Source organism: Danio rerio, chromosome 24 (assembly GCF_049306965.1).
Source record: "Danio rerio strain Tuebingen ecotype United States chromosome 24, GRCz12tu, whole genome shotgun sequence".
NCBI lineage: Eukaryota > Metazoa > Chordata > Actinopteri > Cypriniformes > Danionidae > Danio > Danio rerio.
Genome location: NC_133199.1, coordinates 25,723,097 through 25,746,588, shown reverse-complemented (window position 1 = coordinate 25,746,588; position 23,492 = coordinate 25,723,097). Strand labels below are relative to the sequence as shown.

The 23,492-nt window shown below is 35.2% G+C and overlaps 2 protein-coding genes across 7 annotated transcripts in view; both read left to right on the top strand.

Annotated features, from left to right (window-relative positions):
- spata13 (spermatogenesis associated 13) overlaps positions 1 to 943 on the top strand; it is a 38,665-nt gene extending 37,722 nt beyond the window's left edge. For all 3 annotated transcript variants that reach the window (XM_021473778.3, XM_073940669.1, XM_021473779.2), the window contains exon 14: positions 372 to 943. In XM_021473778.3, the coding sequence (XP_021329453.1) occupies positions 372 to 553 (182 nt within the window). In that variant the 3' untranslated portion in view covers positions 554 to 943. The remainder of the gene's footprint in view (positions 1 to 371) is intronic.
- Positions 372 to 23,299, top strand: tmprss7 (transmembrane serine protease 7). 4 transcript variants are annotated; one of them, XR_012399326.1, is made up of 19 exons: positions 372 to 1,317; positions 5,383 to 5,584; positions 7,162 to 7,292; positions 7,379 to 7,446; positions 9,370 to 9,563; positions 9,800 to 9,835; positions 11,166 to 11,394; positions 13,689 to 13,813; positions 13,892 to 14,004; positions 14,100 to 14,206; positions 16,818 to 16,954; positions 17,094 to 17,201; positions 17,903 to 18,010; positions 18,087 to 18,203; positions 19,919 to 20,022; positions 20,096 to 20,117; positions 20,217 to 20,485; positions 22,112 to 22,248; positions 22,403 to 23,299. XR_012399326.1 is itself a non-coding variant. In XM_073940673.1 (18 exons), the coding sequence occupies exons 1-18, from the start codon at positions 1,249 to 1,251 to the stop codon at positions 22,574 to 22,576; spliced, it is 2,286 nt and encodes a 761-aa protein (XP_073796774.1). In that variant the 5' UTR covers positions 372 to 1,248; the 3' UTR covers positions 22,577 to 23,299. The 4 variants fall into 4 exon arrangements, 2 of the variants coding, with proteins under 2 accessions (XP_073796774.1, XP_002666699.2); XM_073940673.1 differs by lacking the exon at positions 20,096 to 20,117 and having other exon boundaries at positions 20,359 to 20,485; XM_002666653.8 differs by having other exon boundaries at positions 986 to 1,317; positions 19,919 to 20,117.
- Positions 23,300 to 23,492: the final 193 nt, after the last annotated feature.

The following is a 23,492-nucleotide window of genomic DNA, read 5'->3' as shown; positions in this document are numbered from 1 at the left end:
TATGGTTTTCATTCAATTGTAGGTTTTTAAGTGATTTTACTGGACTTGCATTTTATTGTATAAATTATTTTAAATGTAGTTTTCATTAGTTTTTAGAAAAGTCTTTAAAGATATTTCTAGTTTCAGAATAATTTTTTTTTTATATTTGAGGGCTGCCAAATTACATAAAAATATTAACATTTACCTCAGTTTTAAGCCATCCACAATGCAGGTGACATTTACTTTTATATTTATATTTAGGTAGTACTGTGATTACTGAGAATTAAAAGCAAAGGTTATTTTTTGGGTGAACTATCACATTCAAATCATTTCAGTACTAAGTCAAATCACCAAGTAAGTCATCCTCACCTGTTGTGCCTGTGTGTTACCAGATATGAATTATTCTGGCCATCCTGCGCCTCCCCACCATCAGCCTCTTCATCCTCTTCATCAGAGACATGTGACTGTGCCAACCAGCGTCCCTCAGCAGCAGGTCTTTACTTTAGCAGAGCCCAAAAAGAAGCCTTCACACCTGCTGTATTCTCTCGCCCGCAGTGCCCTCTTCAGGAAATGACAAGAAGATCCAAAATAATGCAATGTCACTGGACTACACATCTGTATTATGTCAAACTCGTGCATACACACGATATGTATATATTTATATACATACACGTAGATGTGTGTGTGAATGACATATGTGCCTCAGTATAAAGGCTCATTATTTAGCCTTAAGTTAGTGTGGAAAGTGTTAGTTATCTTTTTGTTGTGTCATTTTATTTGTTTGTTGAAGAAGCTGCTTCTTATCCGTGATGTGCAACAAATGTGTGTGTCTTTTATGACAAAGAGTTGTATTCAGCTTTTTAGCAACATGATGTCTATAATTTTATTGCTTTACATGAGGCTGGAGCCTCAATAAAACACTAACATCTATCATGTCATTGTAAATAAACTTGAACCAAATGTACACTTTTTGTGCCTGCAAGTGTTTAAATACATAAAATGTGAAGTTTTTAAGTGTGTTACAATATTTTGTATTGTTCAAAGAGAATGGGTGTATGTATAGGATATAAGTGAACACAAGGCTCACTGTCTGCACTGCCATGGATACAGTTACACTCTGTCAGGTGGAAACGGAGAGCCTCGTGTCGTTTACCTTTATTTCGCTGCTCACCTTCACGTCGGGCTCTCAGGCAGGTATTTTCTGTGGAAACCGGTTGGTAGTATGCCGGTTTGGACGTGATAAACGATCCAAATGAATGACTGTAAGCCATGGAAACAGCGAGAGAAGAAGGCGGACAGGGCGGCGAAGAAGAGGAGGCCAAAGAAGACGCCAGAAGTGTGAGTAAGAATGCTGAAACAAATGCTGATAGATTCCTTACGACGTTATGCGTGTATTTCAGTGAAGATATTTTTACTCTCACTTAATGACCCTTGTGGTGGCCAAAGTGATTTATTAATAACCACAATAGTATAGTAACTGTAAAGCCGCAGTGTAATTTCTGTGATGGGTAAAACTTTTGACCTCTGTTGATAATACGAAGTCACTAACGTTATATGATTGGCTTTAACTTTCTACATTTTCCAAAAAGTAACTGCTGTCCTGGAAGATAGGGGTTGTCTGTAAAGTGTTTTCCAAATGACACAAATATAGATTTGTCATCAACAGTGTACGCAAGTAATTTTCAAAAAGAGTGGAAATATGGAGTGAAATATGTAAAAAAAAATATATAATAATAATAGAAAAAACATTTCTCTATGTATCTATGTACATCTGCATTAGTTCGATCCATTGCACCGTTCTTTGTTTGTGTTAACACTTTATAGACGCTCCCTAATGTTTCCAGTCTAAAATTCCTCGGAATCGTTTCACCATGAAGTTTTTATCATTTGCATAATAGTTTGAAAAGGGTTTACGCTTTTCTTCATTAAGACTTCTACCCTATGATATCTCTGTAAATTAAATAAAGGTAATGAGATGGGATGACATTGTGTTAATAATGCATGACTGGAGAAACACAATGGCCTCATGGTGATGGCACAAAAACCACAGTTGAACAGTGGTTACCATTTTTAGGTTAACTGTCAGTAACCATTTTACATTTTAAATCTTGGATCTAAATCTTTGCTAATGTTCAGAATCAAAATACATTTCTCTGTATATAGACTGCAGTGCAATCTTTGCACACCAACATACACATAATAAAATATAATTCCATTATTAATGTGGCCTGGAGCCCTCATAAGCAGACCAAAATTATTTGCACCACATGCCAAACTTAACTATTTGTCAAAATACATTAAAAAATAATGGGAAAAAGTTACATTTTGAAGCCTCGTCAAAAAAAAAAAAAAAGTAAGTCTTTTTGCTTAAATGCCTCTGGGATTATGTCTTTTATAACTATTTTTTTACTGTAGTGTCGAATTTATTTACATAAGCACAAGAGGACAAAATATTAATGTTTTTAACACTCTATGGTAAAGTGACCATTTTTCATATTATTTTTGACAACAAAGTTTTATTAGTGAATGTATTTACTCGCATGAACTAATTACGATTAATACTTGTACAAAATTTATTAACCATAGTTCAACATTTACTAATCCATTCTAAAAATCTAAATTCATGCTTGTTAATATTATTAAATGCACAGTGAGTTAACATCATGAGCTAACAATTAGGGCTGGGCGATTTGGCCAAAAATCTAAACTGAATGTGAAAAAATCTGAGAATTGAACACTAACTCAATTATGATTTAATAAACGATTATTATTATTAATTTATTTATTTTTATCCTCATAGTTTACTGACAAGTTATGCAGACATATTTTAAGTTAATTGAAGGAAACACACACTATCTACTATCTATGGTTATTTATTGAACATTAACGTTGAACAACTGAAATTAAAACACAAATTGCCTAAAACCAACAGCAGCGTAGATATTTGAGAGTGCACAATACATTTTGTGGATAAACAGAGGAAATTGGCGCACAAACAAACCGATTTGCACGCTCGTAATACATGAATGCGCTCTCAACTTGTAATACATTCTCTCACAACATGTGTCACTGAAATAACACCATAGAGATCAGATATGGCTGCAAAGTGCTGGACTTTTTTTCAGTTCAGTGTGGTCACGTGACTTATGAGTTGATAGGGAAAGTAATTAAAAAAAATTGACCTAGAAAAATTGTAGCGATTGTAGGTTGTGAATGTCGATTTCGACAACTTTTTGATTAATCGCCCAGCCCTACTAACAATGAACAACTCTGTATTTCAATAAACTTGGGTTAACAAAGATTCATAAATACCACAATAATATTATATTGTTTGTTCATGTAAGCAAATACATAAAAAATTACAACCTAAAGTTTTACCCCCAAAAATTAATGATAATGGCCAAAATCCATATAAGGATGTAATTGTTTAATGTAATTTTTCATTTAATTTGTTGTATGAGGTAACTGTTTAATGTTTCCATGTCTGTAACCAAATATTGAAAGCTGACCAAAGGATGACCCCCATGTCATGCGTGGTTACGGCCCTTACAGAATAGAATAGACTAGATAAAATGTTGTTCATATGATCTATGCTCAAGGAAACCCAGGCCTCAATGCGTCTATCATGCTGATAGACAACAGTTAGAGATTGTGGTAACAGTTCGTAATAATTTATTGTGTTGGAAATAACCGAGTCGCTTGTCCATGAGGTCATTGTGAGCTGGAGCGTAGTGGATTTTGTAACCCAGTTGTGTCTCTTAAGAATTACTGAGTGGCTTTACCATGTAACTCTAACCGCTCATTGCAATAATATCTCTTTGTGTTAATGCGGTGACACACACCTTAAAACCAAAACCCAAACCACTGTTTTCCAATATGTAAATTTAATTTTGGACTTAAAAGAAGAGTAAAAGACATCACTATCACAGGGTCCTGAAATGACTTCAGCCCTTTGTTGGCATAAAGTGGGTGATATCTTGTGAGACTTCACACTGCAAAAAGCTTTTCTTTCATACCTAGTTTGTCTTGTTTCTTAAATAAAGAAGCATTTTTCTAGACTTATTGTTTTGTTTTCAAGAACAATATTAAATATTGCAACCTCATAACAAAATATTAAATTCCTTGGTGACACGGTGGCTTAATGGTTAGTACTGTCGCCTCACAGCAAGAAGGTCGCTGATTCAATTCGAGGCCTGTCACAGTATCAATATATCGAATAATTGCACAAAAACATGGACATGAAATCAATCATTTTTGGTGACGCAATATAAATCACTCGTACTAAAATACAATTTTAGCAACATTTTAGCTGATGTAGCTGACATTTTAGCTCTGTTACCTTTTACTTTGCACTTTTTGTTAACATTTATTATATTTATTCAGAATATGCATGTTTACATTCTGATTCCACTGCCTCATTATTAAATTGTTAAAATGACTACAATCAAATGAAATTAAACAAAATTAAATCTTAATGATAAAATATTGTGTTCTTTGAAAGAGTGTACTTGGATTTTGATGCTATTACTGTACAGTATATTGTCAATCTGGTATTATATATTGAGTGGCATAAAATGATCTTAAAATGACAATAATATTGTTTATCGTGATATATTTTGGTGCAATATATCGTACGACAAAAAAATGGCATTGTGACAGGCCTACCCAGTACTGGGTTGCAGCTAGACCAGAAAAGACTAGAAAAGCTACGTTCTTTCTTTTTGTGATATTGCTGTGCGTTAATAACTCAGTAGGTAGCCATATTCCTTATCATTGTAGATATTTTTGATAGTGTCATTGTGTATTTTTATTTAAATTGCCCTAGAAAATGTGAATAATATTCGATGTGTAAACATACAATGATGCAGACGTGCTAAACAACTTGTTGGGTTGTGTGCAAGTTAGTATGATTATTTGTTCTTATCAATGCGTTGCTTGCCATGTGTTGTTGATGTAAAATTTTATTCACATGTGATAGACATGTGATGGCTATCACCGCTCACACAACAAAGCCTTCTGTGCTGCTCTGATTAGTGAATGTGTTATTAATGAATAAGTGTTTAAACTTTTAAACATGTCATTAAAAGTCACTTTTTTGAACATTTAAAGGTTAAAAATAGTTGGAAGAAAGATTAAGTTCAATTCAAAAGCAAAAATAAATGGGAATGAAACTAAGTAAAAAAAAACATGACTCACAAAATACGGAAAACTGCTAATAAATGGACATTTTTCAGTGTAGAATTGTGCAATAAAATATATAATAAAGTTATGATTACTAAAATCCAGGTCATCACATATTTCATTCCTCATTCTCAGTGATCAACTTTTTGTGTGTATTTTGTTGGTGTGTTTCAGTGCGTTTGTAGCATCGCGTCAGAATGTGATCTATATCTGTGGTTTCAGGTAACTGACGTGTCCGTGGAAGTGGCTACAGTGGACGCGACTCTTCATAAACTATGCAGAAGATACAACAGACGCAGAAGAAGACCAAAAAAAAAAAAGAAGAGGAACCCGCTGTTTGAGCTGCAGAATCTGGCCATCCTCATCACAGTGGTGGTGTTTGTTGTCGTGGTGATAATGTGGTCACTTCTGTGGGTGTTTATATGTAAGAAAACACATTCATGAATACACTTGTGCAAGTAGGTAAATATTATTGTAACTTAAACAATGAAAAATAAACAATGAAAAATGAAAAAATAAAAGGCCATATAAGTACTTAAAAATGACACTTTTAAATCTGTTTTAAATATAAAACTATAAAGTGCATGATCATAATTTTAAATGTTTATCCTTACTTTATTTATTTAAATGTCTTTTGTTGTTTTAGTTTTGAGTTAAAGTAATGAAATAATAAATGTTTCCTTATAAAATGTTTATGTATTTCTTATTAATCAGCATTTCAATCATTTACTGATTTTTCAGCATTTCTAAGCTATTTCTAAAAATTTAAGTATAAAATATTGAGGTTTTATTCATATAGTTTGTAATTACTTTATGTAATAATTCTTTTATGATTTATTGATATTATAATTCTATTATTTTCATAATAGCTGACCCTGAACCACAAAATCTTAAGTTGCATGGATATATTTGTAGTAATAGTCAGTAATACATTGTAAGAGTCAAAATGTACAGTTTTTTATGCCAAATATCATTAGAATATAATGTTCTGTAAAGACATTTAATGAATGTTCCATCATAAATGCATTTTATCTTACATTCGTATCATAAATAGATAGAAATTATTAGTACAAAGCATTGCTAAGAAATTGGATTTGGACAAATTTAAGGTGATATTCCCAATATTTAGATTTTTTTTAATCCTAACAAGCTATACATCAATGTAAATGTAACTTATTAAGCTTTCTGAATATATATATATATATATATATATATATATATATATATATATATATAGAGAGAGAGAGAGAGAGAGAGAGAGAGAGAGAGAGAGAGAGAGAGAGAGGAATATGGGGGAAATAAGTATTCACATCACCATTTTTCTCAGAAAACATATTTCTAAAGGAGGTGTTGAACTGAAATTTTCACCAATTGTTATCAGGAATCAAAGAAATACAAAAGAAATCTAATTAGTTTTCAATCTAAGTTATGGGTAATAAAATGAAATGACCCAGAAAAAAAAGAATTGAACACATGAAGAAAGGAAGGTGTAAAAGGCAGTGAAAGCCCAGACAGCAGCTGAAATCTCTTTTAAAAGTTATTTAGCAACCCTCTGCCCTTCGTCACTGTAAATTAATATTTGCTGCTTCAGTCCAACATCTACATTATCAGGATGCAAGGTGAAACTAAAGTGGACATTTTAGCAAGACAATGATTCAAAACACAGCCAAGTAAACTCAAATGGTTTCAGAAAAAGAAAATCAGGCTTTAGAATGGCCCGGCCAATCACCTGAAGTGAATCCAACAGAAAATACAAAATAAACATCAGTTTAGACAGACAAAACCCACAGAACAATCACAATCTTTTTACTCTGTTGAAGTCTGTGGAAATATCACACCTGAGAAATGCATAACCTCACTGTACTGTATATATAAATCTCAGTTTACCAAAAATTACCCTCATGACTGTTTTTGTGTGTACACGTGACCTCTTTACAGGTTACTTATTTTTCACAAGGATTAAAATATACATCTCTGAACTGTGCACTCTGTGTTTTGTAGTTCGCAGAGAGAGCAACAGTGGTGTGTATTTTGCTGGTATGTTTCGTGTTGCCAACGTGGAGTTTATACCAGAGTATCGGCATGCAGACTCCAGTGAGTTTATGTCCATGGCAAACCGCGTACAGCATGTGGTGAGTGAACCAGTGTAAATATAAAAATAAAATATCTGTCAGAGCCATCATCATCACCCTCATCTGCATAATTTTGTTTCATTAAGATAACCAGCGTATACCGAACCTCATCAGTGGGCAGACTCTACAAACAAACCGTGATCTCTGATCTGAGGTACAGTTGCTTTAGTTTTTACTGTACAAAATGGAGGAAGTTTGTAATGTTGATAATTAATCAATTGTAAGTCTCATTTTACCAATCCGCTTTTATTTAGAAGTCTATTTTAAGTCATCACTATTTTCAAACCACATGTTGTTCCAAACTCATCGATTTTTCATTCTTATTTTTAAGATAAATTAAGATATTTTAAACCCTCAAGTGCTCTTGGATTATTTTTAACTGACAGATTTTGTGTTGGATTTTTAGAAATTTGGACTTGATCAGAATAGTGTAGATTTTGGTGTCTCCAGAATGTGTCTGAATTTTATCTGTTTTGTGCTTGTGATTTTAAATGCAAATGAGCTGGCTCTCCCCGCCTATTGTTCGGGCATGTCTTCATTGATTTACAGGACATTAGTTAGTTCGATATGCTGTATATTACAAAGATACAAAAACAAATACAAAGTGTAACACCTACTGCTTCTTGAGGTACTGTTTTTCAAATATATACTTTATTGCACAGACAGGTAAAATACAGTAAAACACAACAGAGAACAACACATTGTCTGCATTTTTCATTTTTTTTGTTTTTTTAAGTTTAAACTAGAACTATCCAACGTTATGTACCCATACCCACCCACAAACCCCTCAGGAGTAGAGAGAATCAAATAAGAAAACTATACAGACTCTTTTAAATGTACACAAAATAAACAATGAGACTATATATTAAAGTATATGGTCCAAAAAGGTCAGAAAGGGAAAGGAAATAGCATAAATACAGTTCAGAAAGAAAGATCACTCAGCCAGATGGCACAGTACAACATGAAGACAAGTTTACCCCTGAAAATCTCAGTCAGAATTTATTCAAAGAATTAAAGAAAAGTTAGAATGGGTCCAAGTCCAAGTTTTATAGAATTTGTCAGTAGAGCCCTGAATGGAATATTTAAACTTCTCTAGAGAAATAAATGAGACCAGTTGGAACAGTTTTTAATCCAAGTTTCTTTGCAAATCCTGTCTTGTGGAACTGATTATATTTTGGTTAATGCAGAGACAAGATAGTAATTGCATGTCAGTCAATATCAGAGGGTGGGGAAAACCACACTCTACGTCACATGCAGTTAGCCTCCTTTTTTTAATCTTGGTTTAATTTAGGAAATTTCAAAAAAGACTTGCCCTTTATTTTTTAAATGTAAAAAGTGGCAATATATTTATTATAACTAATATATAATTGTAATGTACTACCAAAATATTCAATAAAAATACAAAATATTTTTTTTAATGTATAAAATAAAAATGTTTCTAAGCTAAATTGTACATTGGTTTCATGGAAAAAGCCGATTTCGGCTGCCTGAATCACACCAGAGGATTGATGAAATCTGAGATAGCTCTGTACCTCCATTTAAAGTTTACTTACCCAAAACTCAAATTCATTTGAATCAAGCAGTTTAATCCAAGTCTTCTAAAGAAATTATTAATATATATTTTTACAGTTTTCATAATTATAGTTCAGTTTTGGGTGAAACGACTTTGCTGAAGTCTTTGACTTTGCACATAGATGAAGAACAGTCCTATGTACTCAATAAAATGACTTTTGCTGCTTGTTCAAACTACTTATTTACACAAGTATGGTAAAACAACACAATTATATTTTTTTGGACAACCTAATTGTTTTATATTCAGTACACAAACATTTGTAATAACAGTTAAATTGACTTTATTGATTTGAATCAGGACAACATGAAGAAATTGTGTGGAACCCAGATATTTTTTTACAGTATGTTAAGAACAGTAGGAAGTTATGTAAAAAATGACCAAATTGATGAACTATCCCTTTAACATGCATTTAAGTCATCTAAATATGTTAAATAACTTTTCACTGTCATATTGTTTTTTGGTTCTTAGTGTTGCTAACTGCATGTTAACATGTCACCCCATCAGTAACAATAATCAAGGTGGTGTGCTGGTGCACTTCTGGATGGTGTTTTTGGTTCCACAATTGAAGACACCAGTGGTGTGTGAGGAGTGTGTCAGTGCCATCCTGAGGGACTCTGTGCTTATGAGTATGAAGAACAGGTCTACAGTGGGATTTCTACAGGGTCTTCCTGTCGACATTGACTCCATTCTCGTCAATGGTAACCTCTTTCACTGTTCAATGCTGTGTATAAAGTCAACTTGCACTTTTTTGAGAAATCTTAAAATTTGCCTTAAATTGAAAGTTTTCTCATCATTTACTCATCCTTCACTTGTTCCAAACCTGTTTGAGTTTCTTTCTTCTGTTGAACACAAACGATTTTGCTGAATATTTTGGGTGAATTATTCATTTAAAAATATATTTCCATGGTCAATTTCTGTTTTTCTTTTTTCCCAGTTGCTTTACGGTCAGATTATACATCAACAGCTGTGGGTAAGTCAAAATGAATACAAACAGGGAAATGCACACTACTGTTAAAAGGTTTGGTGGTTGGTAGGATTTTTTGTAGGATTAAAATTCTTTTCTCTTATGCTCATACAGAGCAAAAATAGTTTTTCTGTTTCAATATATTTTGAACATTAAATTATTCCTGTGATGTCAAATTTTAGTTTAGTCAATATGGAAAACCGCTTTGCTGCTTAATATTTTTTTAAACAATATATTTTTTTAATAGTTAAATAATTGAAACCTTTGGTAACATAAAAGTCTTCACTGTCACTTTTTATCAGTTGAATGCATCTTCGCTGAGTAAACGTACATGTAAAAAAGTAAGCGACCCCAAACTATCAAACAGTACATATCTGTTCATTTGACATGCAGAAAACTTCAGAATGTCAATAGTTTGTTTTCATTGTAGTAAATGCTGAAATTAACAAACTAAGGTTATAGTAAAGTATTTTTCATTGTTCATTTTGTTAACTAATGCGATTATCTAATGGAAACGTGTTGTAAGTTGTACCAGTGCACATAAATATATTTCATTTCAGCAAATAATTATGTGTTAATAGTTTTATTACTATTGCATTCTTTTAATGGATTTGCTTCAAAACTACACTACCTGACAAAAGTCTTTTCGCCTATCCAAGCTTTAGGAACAACAAATAATAACTTGACTTCTAGTTGATCATTTGATATTCATTTGGTATTCATGCTTGATTTATAATTATTTAATTAGGACAGTATGGTCTAACTTTATTATTTGACTAAAGTGTTGTCACCTAACATAAATAATGTACAGTATAGAATATAAAGTCTTGGTGCAGTGGAAAGAAGTAATATTGTGTATAACTCTCATGAGCTTGGAGGACTGCATCCATACATCTCTGCCTATGACTATGTAATGGGCAGCACAAATGTCTTGATACCTCATGCTGTTGATGTTGCCATCCACTCTGCAGATCTTTTGCATGCCCCAATATTGAAAGTAACCCTAAACCATTTCTCCTTCACCAAACTTGACTGATTTCAGTGAGAATCTTGGATCCATGCGGGTTCCAGTAGGTCTTCTGCAGTATTTGTGATGATTGGGATGCAGTTCTACAGATGATTTATCTGAAAAATCTACCTTCTGCCCCTTTTCCAAATGATCAACTAAAAGACAAGTTATTATTTGTTGCTCTTACAATGACAAGACTTTTGTCGGGTAGTGTAGTGTTCAACCAATGAAAGTCAAACTGATTGTTGGTAATGTGGTTCATTCAATAAAAATGGACCCAATCAAATGCATATGATGGGACCTGTAATCGTCTCTCTGTATACACAGGATCTCAGTGTGTGGATAAGCTGTACGCAGGTGTTCCTGGTGTGAATGTTCCCCTCAATGTGTTTTCCTCATGGGGAGGCTTGAGCTGCTACATCAAACTGACAAGTGTCCCAGGTTCTGTCATCCAGCTCACTGTGAAGAGTTTGCGCCTTGATCCGAGTGACTGCATTTATGATGCCCTCATTGTATATGATGCTCTGCTTCCCATGAGAGGCATGATTCTGTACAGGTTAGTAACAGAAAGGAGTGGAATATTTACTTTCTTATCAGCCTGACTGAAATGTATTTATTTTAAAACATTTCTCCTTTTAAAGATGTTCCTAGAGTGGGGTGTGAAAAACGTTTCTTAGGAAATGAGTGGGCTTGACAAACCACCTGTAGGACACACTCTCTACTCTCCATATACACCATACACTTTATTATCAACACTCAAAAAAAATATTGTGCAGTTCTGAGTGGGCTTGACACACCAACCTTAGGACACACTCTTCTCTCCGTATGCTTTTAGGAATTTATAAAATAACTTGTACATGTTATAGGATTTATACGGCAACTCTCTGACAATTTGAAGTGCTTCTTTTATCCTCACTTGTAAGTCGCTTTGATTAGAAGTGTCTGCTAAATAAATGTCTCATCTGATCTCATTTTCGTCCACTTTTCCGGGGCCGGGTCATGGGGGCAGCAGTCTCAGGAGAGAACCCCAGACTTCCTTCTTTCCAGACACTTTTCCAGCTCCTCCAGGGGGGTCCCAAGGTGTTTCCAGGCCAGCCAAGAGACATAGTCCCTCCACAATGTCCTGGGCCTTCTCCGAGGCCTCCTCCTGGTGGGACACGCCTGGAATACCTCCCTTGGTAGGCGTCCAGGAGGTATCTGAAACAGATGCCCGAGCGCCCGGGTGACAGAGCTCCTCACCCTATCTATAAGGACATGGCCACCAAGATCTTGTCCTTTCTGTCATGACCCAAAGCTCATGACCATAGGTGAGAGTAGAAACGTAGATAGACTGGTAAATCGAGAGCTTTGCCTTTCGGCTCAGCTCCTTCTTTACCACAACGGACTGATACACCAACTGCATTACTGCCGCTGCTGCACCAATCTGCCAGTCAATCTCACGTTCCATCCTTCCCTCACCCGTGAACAAAACATCAAGGTACTTGAACTCCTCCACCTGGGGTAAGGACTGCAACCTAGAGATGGCAAACCACCTTTTTCCGATGGAGCACCCTGGCTTCGGACTTGAGGTGATTCTCATCCCTGTCACGTCACACTTAGCAACAAACTGCCCCAGTGCATGCTGAAGGTCCATGTTCAATGAAGCCAACAGAACAACATCGTCTGCAAATAACACAGATGAAATCCTGTGGTCGCTGAACCGGACCCACTTCAGCCCAAGGCTGCACTTTGAAATTTTGTCAATAAAAATTATGAACAGAATTGGTGACAAAGGGCAGCCGTGTCAGAGTCCAACATGCACTTAAAACAAGTCTGACTTATTGCCAGCTATACGAGCCAAACTCCTACTCTGTTCATACAGGGATGAGACAGCCCTTAACAGGCCGCCTCTGAACCCATACTCCCACAACACCCTCCACAGAATGCTACGAGGAACACAGTCGAATGCCTTCTCCAAGTCCACAAAACACATGTGAACTGTTTGGGCATACTCTCATGAACCCTCAAACACCCTGATGAGGGTATAGAGCTGGTCCAGTGTACCACGGCCTGGACAAGACCGCATTGTTCTTGGATCCTAGGTACAACCCCCTGCTCTTCACTTTCGTCTTTCGTGCACAACGCCTCTCCATCCTCGGGTATCATGCTGGATCAGTTATCCCGATCTGTTCCGGTACCTCACAATTCACAAATTAGGCTCTGATTTTTGACAGTGGAAACAGCCATAAAAAAGCGTACCACTCAGTGGAAACGGGCCAAAAGAAGTACGTCAAGTACATGTCAACTTACACCAACCCTAAGCACCAAACTAACAGTTTAATTATAATCTAATAAGAATTTGTTGACATGTAAATGCAATGTAACTTAAATTCAACGGACCATCAAAATAAAGTATGACCAAACCTTTTTCTAAAAACAAACAAAAAAAAAAAATTCCACCAAGAAACATTGTCTTTAATTCTGAAAATGTTAGAGATCTTTCTAGAAATATATGATTGACAAAATGACCAAGAAAATTGGCAAAGCTGTTGCATTCTCCTAAAATAAACATTTATTTCTAACGATGTGTATTTTTAATGTGCATTTTCTTGGAAAGTATTGGGTTCTCACATTCTCTCACAAATTATTGCTCACAAATTGTGCACTCTATTGAGAACTAATGGCATTTCTTCACAAATGCATTGAAATATTTATTTTTCTTTCAATGCCTATTATTTTGAACCAAACAAAATTGCCAGTTTTGCTAGAAAATGCACAAGTATTCAAATCAAGTCTCAAGTATTCGAGTCCCTTTAATAAAGAACAAAATAATTATCAAACAATGATATTATGATTTTGTTTTTTTGAAAGGTTTTGTGAATCAGTGTCAGCCCCAATCTCATTGGTCTCCACCTCCAATGTCATGCTGCTCTCCTTCAGACTTACACAAGGCAGCAAGGTCTTCCGAGGATTTTTCCAAGCTCTTATGGAAGAGCGTGAGTCCATTAGTTAAATTACACCCATATTTATGTGTCTGATTGCAGTCCTGAGCCCTTTTTATCTTTCCCATGCAGAGTGTATTAATATGATAGCATTGCCTGATGGCCTAGGCGATGCTGGAACAATAACCAGTCCATTTTACCCCAGTCTGTTGCCCCGTCTGTGCTCCTGCACCTGGATGTTTCAGGTACTGCATGCGGACAAAAGCTTTTTTCAATGTGCAGCAATAATGTGACCAGAATCCATGTGACAAGATGGTTTTTGTTGGTTTTGATGTGTCAGGCGGTCAGTGGTTCTCTGGGTGTGGCTCTCAGGTTCCAGAATTACATGCTAAAGCTAAAAGACTCACAGAATTGTGAACACGGCTGGTGGAAAGTCAATGAGATTATGTGAGTGCTATTTCACCAAATTATCCTTAGATTTTTGTGTTGAAGGAACACTTTTTTGAAAATATTATCATAAACGGTTGGGTTTTAACATTTTTTTATTCATTTAGCTAATCGCAGGGTCTGGCGGGAGCACTTTTAGCTTAGCTTATCTAAAATCATTAAATCGTATTAGACCTTAATTAATTGTAATAGAATCTCACTCAAAGTTTAGATGATTTTCCTATTTAAAGCTTGACTCTTCTGTACTAAAGCCGTCTCCACACGTACATGTTTTTTTTTTATGTATAACCAAAGTTTTCCCAACTTTAATAAAAAAAATATCTGTCCATGTGAAAACGCAAAAATGCACTGTGATGCATGTTAAGAGCATTCCGAACCAACAAGTGGAGATAATGATACTTATGATGAGTTCACACCAAACAGGGAATTAAGTATTTGTTTGAGTAAATTGCACACAAGTCAATGCAAACGTGTGAACAAAGGCGGATCACAGCCAAAGGATCGAACCATGTAAAATACGTAAAATGTTTGCTGCAAATGTATTGGATTTGACTCATTCGCATCTTCCGTGTTGGGGGTAAACCCAGGTGTGTTGGACAATTAGGAAATAGAAAACATTGCGCATGTTGACGCAGTGAGGTGAAAACTCGCTGTAGCTGGAAGTCATGGTGGCACGCAATCGAAATGTAGAAGTCCACCGCTTGAGAGAATTCCAAATAACACAGTTACTGTATACTTTGGTTCCAGCCACAGTTTGATTAGTTGTGCCAGATTTCCTAAATATATATATATTGCACAGTTGCCATTGTCAGTTGGCATTTCTGTGTGGAGTTTGCATAGTCTCCCCGCATCCGCGTGGGTTTCCTCCGGGTGCTCAGGTTTCCACACAAGTCCAAAGAAATGCTGTGTAGGTGAATTGGGTAAGCTAAAATTGTCTGTAGCGTATGTGTGTGAATGAGAGTGTATGGGTGTTTCCCAGTGATGCGTTGCAGCTGAAAGAACATCTGCTGCGTAAAACATATCCTGGATAAGTTGGCGGTTCATTTAGCTGTGGTGACCACAAATTAATTATTTGTTTTTATTCTGTCTATTCAGTGTCAAGAATGGTGGTGGTGGGGTTCATAATTTTCACAATGGTATTTTATTAGTTGTTGGTTTAACCATGGATGAGGTAATGGCTGCTATGTTATTTTCTTTTCAATGACGTTTCTTGTCACATGTTCAAAAACAACAACCAATATTGCATATCTATAATTTATATAATGGGTATAATTAAACAATACTTACACTATAACGTAGATTAGAAGTGTAATAGAAAAAATATATATTTTGACGCCATTTTGAATTTTACTCGAATACAAATACAAATACTTTTCCCCCCTCAACAAATACAGATACAAATACCGGCTGCTCCACACATCCCTAATATATATATATATATATATATATATATATATATATATATATATATATATATATATATATATATATATATATATATATATATATATATATATATATATATATATATATATATATATATATATATATATATATATATATATATACTGTATATATATACTGTGTATATATATATATATATATATACATACAAAATTCCCCAAGTGAATTATAATATTTAAAACAATTGTGCTATATTTACCTTTATTTACTATGAAATATGTCTAATGTAAAATTATGCCAAACTAGCCGATACAATGTTTCATTGAGGCTTTCACATTTTTTTAACAAGGTAAACTATTTTGTACCAATTTTTTTTGGTTACACCACATTGACATTCTTGCAATAATCACCTAGAAATTATCTAAAAATGGATTAAAACCAAAAAATTAGACTTGGTCCTCAAAATAGAGAATGTATGCAAGTAATTTGCTTATTTTTTTTTAAACTGTAACCTACTTGAATTTATTTAAAAGACATGGACACAAAAAAATGAGCGTCACGTCATTGACCCATATATATATATATATAAATGCATATAGGAAAATGCATAAATAAAAAGTGTGGTTTTGAAAATATCAGTGTTCATGTGGACTAAGACTGACAGAAAATGAAAAGTTTTAGGAATGTCTAGGAACTATACTCTCATTCTGGTGTAATGATCAAGGAACTTTGCTGCCATACTATGGCACTGCATATAGCTAAACTAAGCTAAGCTAAAAGTGCTCCCACCAGACCTGGAGATTGGCTGAATGGGTTAAAAAATATTACAACTTTTTTACCATTACCATTAAGTGACTTATAAAATGAGATTATTTCCAAAAAAGTGGAGTGATCCTTTAAAGCACATTGTTGAAATTTGCCATTAATGCTTTAAAAAAATAATTCACGCTTTCTTTTACTCACACAATTTATGTTTCCTTCTGTGAAACAAAAATGTTGACAACACTTTATGCATTTTCCCATACAAACCCCAAAAAATACCCCATAAAAACAATCCACAGAACACATTTTGTAGCACAGAAGGCCAAACATATATTACATTATGATCAGTAAATATTCATGTTTCCAGTAAGTGATATTCTTCAGATTACACACTGACTTTCAACATTATGAACTTGTGTAGAAATCACTGTAATTTGATTTACAGATACTGTGGAAATTACGTTGACCACTCAACCGTCTTCCGTATTCCTGCGCAAAACCCTGAAGTGGTTTTCCGCTGCAGCTCACGAAACGCTGACCAGCCCTTCAGTGCCACTTACAGCAGCTACAACACCAGCCAGCGTAAGAACAATGGAGGAAATGCAGTTTCAAATCATTATCATTCATCAGTAGAACATTCAGACTTACGAGAAAGAGAATAGTTATTTGTCGGAAAAATGACTCCGAATGTACTTACTCTGGTCTTGTTCGTGTCTCCCAGCATGTCCAGACACCCACTTCCTGTGCTCCACGGGTCTGTGTGTGGAGAAATCCAAGCGCTGTGATGGACTGGATGACTGTCAGGATGAAAGCGATGAGATTTTCTGTTGTATGTTGACCACGAAATCGTGTAGTTCTAATATAGTAAAACAAGTCAACTTAGTAGGCCACTAGGGGGCCTCGACTAACTTCTAGGGTTGCCCCCATAAAAATCAGTTAGTTATAGTAACACAACCTCAAAATATACATTTTATGCTGTTTAAGATAGTTCCTAATCTTGTTTTAGAGGTTATCCTATAGGCTCATATCCATCCATACAAGGTCAAAAAAACATGTAGCATAATCTCTTCTCTCTGTGTCTGAAATGGTTTGTTAAATGAATTATTCTCTCTATTTCTTGTCTCTATAAATCTGCTCTGCTCTGATTGGTCATACAGTATGTCAGACATAGTTTGTTGTGATTTGTCTGCCATTTGCAGCTAGAAATAAAACAAACATTACACATTTAAATTTTAGCACTTCCTTAATACTTAGACAAAATATGAACAGTAAAAATGGTGTCACTTTTACCATTTTAATTTAAATGTGAATTCATCATTAGGAAGTGCGTTCAAAGAGATTTGTTTTTGCAAATTTGGCAATAAATATCTGTTAGAAAAACTATGTAGGCTTGTACACCAAGTAAAGCAGGAAGAAATAAAGAAAAAGAAGTCTTCAATGATTGAGAACAATGCATTTTTATAATATCAAATGAGTATTTCTATGAATATTCAGCGTTTTATCATACGTTACGTTATCTCTGTTCCACAGCTAAACCTCCTAAATTCTGTGGTGGTACATCCCCTTTGCACCCATTATACATTTGTAATGGAGAGATGGACTGTTCCAGTGGTAAAGATGAGACAAACTGTACTCAGGGTAATGTGAAAGCTAAAAAATCTGACTTTAAGATGTGTCAGTTGTATGTTCTGTAATTAATATGTTTGATGTGCAGAGACTAGCTGTTCTGGAGTCAGTTATCAGTGTGACAATGGAGCCTGCATTCTTAAGAAAAATGCAAAATGTGATGGCTTTCCTGACTGCTTTGACCAGAGCGATGAAAAGAACTGTGGTAAGTTTTACTGTGGTAACATCCATTCAGATAATCACTCTTGATACTGGTTTGCAGACATAAAATGAAAGAGAACTGATTTTTCATAGTTTTATGTTTGTTTTAGAGGTATTTTATAATTAATTAAATTCCATTTAAACTAAAAAAATGTCATAGGAACCAAACAATGAGCATTAAAGTAGCTTTAAATCAGATGTAAATCATAAAATTAAAGACACTTGGAGAAATCGTTCACTTATTTTTATATATATAAATGTAAAATCTGTTTCATGGTTCACATTTATTATTCTTACTTTGTAAACAAATTGCATCCTAATGTCATATTGCTGCACATCCTTTAAAGAGTGTCCAAAAGTTTAATTAAGGGAACCAGTGTTTCATGAATGACTGACTAACCACTCAACCCAAAATAGCCTTCATGGTCCCATGATGATGATATTGCTGCTTTTATCTTTTGCTTTTTAAGGTTTCTTGAACTTTGTATAATTGTTGACTTGATCATTTGATCATGATTCATTCTCTTGTACACTCAAATACACAAATGTACTGTACACAGTATCTGTCACAAATCTGGAATAATAATGATTTTTATTGTATGTTGGAAGTCTCTTATGCTCACCAAGGGTTAGGTGCATTTATTTGACCAAACTTACAGTGATGGTAATATGGTGAAATATTGCAATTTACAATATCTCTGTTTATTTAGTGACCACATACTGTACTGATTTAACGCTCAGATAGATAGATGGAAGGATGGATAAATAGATAGACAGACAGACAGATGGATCGATGAACGGACAGACAGACGGGCGTATGGATGGATGGACCGATAGACCAATGGATGGACAGATAGATGGACGGACGGATAAACAGACAGACAGACTGACAGACAGACAAAATAATGGATAGATGGACAGACGGACAAGGTAGGTGGATGTATGGATGGATGGATAGACGGATGAACAGACGGATGGATGGATGGATGGATGGACAGATAGATGAATGGATGGACGGATAGACTGATGGATAGACAGACAGACAGACAGACAGACAGACAGACGGGTGGATGGATGGATGGATGGATGGATAGATGGATGGACGGACGGACGGACAGATGTACAGACAAAAGGATGGATAGACGGACGGACGGGTAGGTAGGTGGATGTATGAATGGATAGACGGACGAACAGACACGGATGGATGGATGGATGGATGGATGGATGGATGGATGGACGGACGGACAACTAGACAGATAGTTGGATGATTGGATGGATGGATGGATAGATAGATACAGTAGATAGCTAGATAGATAGACAGACAGACAGACAGACAGAAGGATGGATGGATGGATGGATGGATGGATGGATGGATGGATGGACGAACAGACGGGTAGGTGGTTGGATAGATGGATGGATAGACAGACAGACGGACTACCAGACAGACAAATAGTTGGATAGATGGATGGATAGACAGACAGACGGACTACCAGACAGACAAATAGTTGAATGAATGGATGGATAGATGGATGGATGGATGGATTGATAGATAGAGACGGACAGATGGACAGACAGACAGATTGAAAGATAGACAGACAGAGACAGACAGACAGGCATACAGACAGACAGACATACAGACAAAACAGTCTCAATCTCACACTTAATCTCACCTTTGTCACACACACATGCTTTTGTCTTACATTTCCGTATGATTTGTAGCCTGTGGCAAACCCACCCATGTAAAACGTGTATTAGATGGCACCAGCCCTCAGCAGCGTATTGTGGGTGGAGTCAATGCTGTGGAGGGGGAGTGGCCATGGCAGGTCAGCATGCATTTTTCTGGTCAGCTGTATTGTGGAGCTTCAGTCCTCTCTGATGTGTGGCTTATTTCCGCAGCACACTGTTACAGCAAAGAAAGGTGAGAAACATCAGATGCATCTATAAATCATTGAAAATCAACATTTAATACATTTTGTTAGTGTTTTCATACAGCATGTGTGATCTTTGATGCTTTCAGGTTGGCAGATCCACGTATGTGGATGGCTCATTTGGGAATGCTGAACCAGGGCAGTGCCAAGCATGTGGCCGAGATCCGTCGAATTGTGGTGCATGAGTACTACAATGCAAGAAATTTTGACTATGATATTGCCCTCCTGCAGTTGAAGAAGGTCTGGCCAAGCGGACTGGAACAATATATCCAGCCTGTGTGCCTGCCGGCCCCATCCCAAACCTTTACTGAGGGACACCGCTGCTGGGTGACTGGCTGGGGTTATCGTTCTGAACAGGGTAACAATCTCAAAATCAAGGAGAAACCATGTGCTCCGCTGTTTAAATTTAAACATTTTAAATACGTCTGCATTTAGTGAAACATACAGTTTAAACAGTACTACTGAGAAGTGTCATTTTTAACATTTTATGTACAGTAATAACAGGCCGTAGCCAGCCTGGTAAAATGGGTGGTTTTCTATTTAATTATAAGATTTAATTACTGCATTTAGTGACATTTTAAGCACTATTTTTAGCTGGATTAGCTTGTCGGATGGTGATCATAACCACACTTTTCATTGTACCAAAATATTTCCTAAAGATTTAGAATAAAGAAAATAAATATTTAAATGTTTAAAAAATATTTTTAAAATAAAAATGTGTTGCAGCATATTTCATTAGGGAAATCATGAAATCTGTTAAAGGTTTAAATTAAAAACTGTACTCTATTGTCATTTAATAGGCAAACAACAAACTGGCCGGCACATTTTAATTTCCTCAGTCAGAATTTGTCCATTTGAATGTTGAACAATTAAAACAGTAATAATAATAATAATAATGTAGAAATAATGAATTTTCTAGCCTATCTTGTTAAAAAAGTTTCTATCGTATCTTGTAAAAGTACAGAAATAGCTTAATTAGTAATAAAATTTGGTCATTTTTATTTAAGATTTAATATAAACGTTCAATATAAAATGTTTTCATTATTTAACAACAATATAGTAGGTCAGTAGTGAAAGATGACTTCACTTATGTCAGATTCTGCTTGGTCTTAAAACCTCTGAAAGGTTATTTTTACAATTTATGATGGCATTGCAGTCAAAATAGGACAAATGAGCTCATATATGGGACAAATTCTGGACCTTTATCAGTGGGGGTGGGTCTTTCGAACCACCTGAACCCCTCCTGGCTACGGGCCTGAATAATATTAAACTACATTAAATAATTAAGTTTTAAATATATTTTTATATTTTTAAATGTTTTGTACCGTCTCTTAAGCTCACTACAGCACACTAATGCATATGATCAAACACACAAAAGCAGTATTGTGAAATTAAAATAAAAAACATTTAAAAATATAATTCAAATAATTTTACTAATAACATTTATTAATTAATTAATAACATTTCTTAATATTTATTAAGTAAATATCATGCTCAGCATTTGATACAGTAAAAACATTTCATGAATCAGTTAAATTCTGCGTTGGCATTTTTAAAATATTTTTTCTAAACAATAACATACAATAACTTGTAGGGTAATGTATTTGGTTGTTGAAAACTTGAACAGTAAATGCTGAAAAATGATTAAGATTGTTCTTTTGTTGATTGTTTTTTATTATAAATGTCAGACAGTTAAAGGATTTCACAAAATGTGTTAAATCAGCTGCACAAAGGGATTGACATGCTGAAAATCCTTTAAAATTGATAGATATAAAGATTTGACATTTATCGCGATAATTATCACTATCAACTGATGTGAAAAAAAGTATCGTGATAATTTTTTTGCCATATCGCCCAGCCCTAAATAAAAGCGTTATTTTTTGTTCAATCTTACTCCAGAATTTTGAATGACTGTATTTTCTTGCTCAAATGTTTAGCAAATATTTTTACAATTAAATAGCTTATTTGTCTTCTGTTCATACAGATAAGGTACTACCCACAGTTTTGCAAAAGGCGGAAGTTAACGTTTTAAGTCAGAGTGAATGCAAGAGAAGTTACGGCCCTGTGTCGCCCCGCATGCTGTGCGCTGGTGTGCCCTCAGGAGAACAGGATGCCTGCCGGGTGAGGGGAGATAATGGGCACTGGACTGGCTCCTGCTTTATGAACCAAACATAAGCTTAGGATCTCATTTCAGACCATTATTAAAAGTCTAACCTTCCTCATTGTTCAAAGTAAGCCGACTCTGGAATTTCACATAACCCATTTGTGTTTGCAGGGGGACTCGGGCGGTCCTCTGTCTTGTCAAGCACAGACAGGCAGCCGCTGGTTTCTGACTGGCATTGTGAGTTGGGGTTCTGGCTGTGGCAGGCCATACCTTCCCGGAGTTTACACCAGAGTAGCCAAGTTCATAGACTGGATACAGAGACATATTCATGATGAAAACTCATGAAAAACAGCCAAGTAAATCCACCTCATAATAAATTCTGGTAATTATTCTCACTCAAAACTAGCCATTTTCACCTAAAACTGTTCCACAGCAAGCAAATGTGTTACATTATGGACTGTCAGTGATGTTAGACTGAATATATTTGTCTTGAGGAAACTGAATGCAGTGTATTTAAAAAAGAAGAAAGAAAATGTTCTGAAGTTAACACAAAAAAGTACTGTATAATAGTGAATCACCACTTCAAGGATGTTTTGTAAAATGGCCGCTAAACTGGACATCAAGACTTCAATTCCAAATCTTTGGGTTTCATGCTGAATGTTCATTGCTGAACATAAGCAAACATTAAAACTGGTTTTGTATCTCCTTGCTAGAGGCAGCTGCATGAACTAATGGCGATATCAACTTTTAAGGTTATCAACTGCCCTTGTATTTGTATTGTTGCCATTCCAATTCATTTTAAACTGGTAGCAAGAAGATTTTGTCAGGCTGCATATAATGGACATTGGTTATGCTTGTGTAAACAGCACATACAAACTAGAAGAGTAAAGTTTAATGTTGGTTTGATAAAGCTACATGAGTTAGCCTGTTAAGTCTGTGCTTTCCCATGTGATATCGCTTTGTTTTGAACTTGAATTAGTATGCTGGTTGCATATATTTGTGATAATTGCTAGCATGTTTCATAATGAATATATGAATATATGTTGCTAGCATGTTTTAGCATGCACTGACATTTTGTTAACACATTTCTTGTATGAATTTGCATGTGGCTAGCATGTTTACATACTGTATGGCTCATTGATGAAGGAATTGCTAAAAAGAGATGGAAAGAGAAGGAAATAAGAAGGAAAAGGCCAAGCTACTATGATTATTAATACTATGTCTTGTTGCAAAGTAATATGTCATGCCTATATTTTTTTCT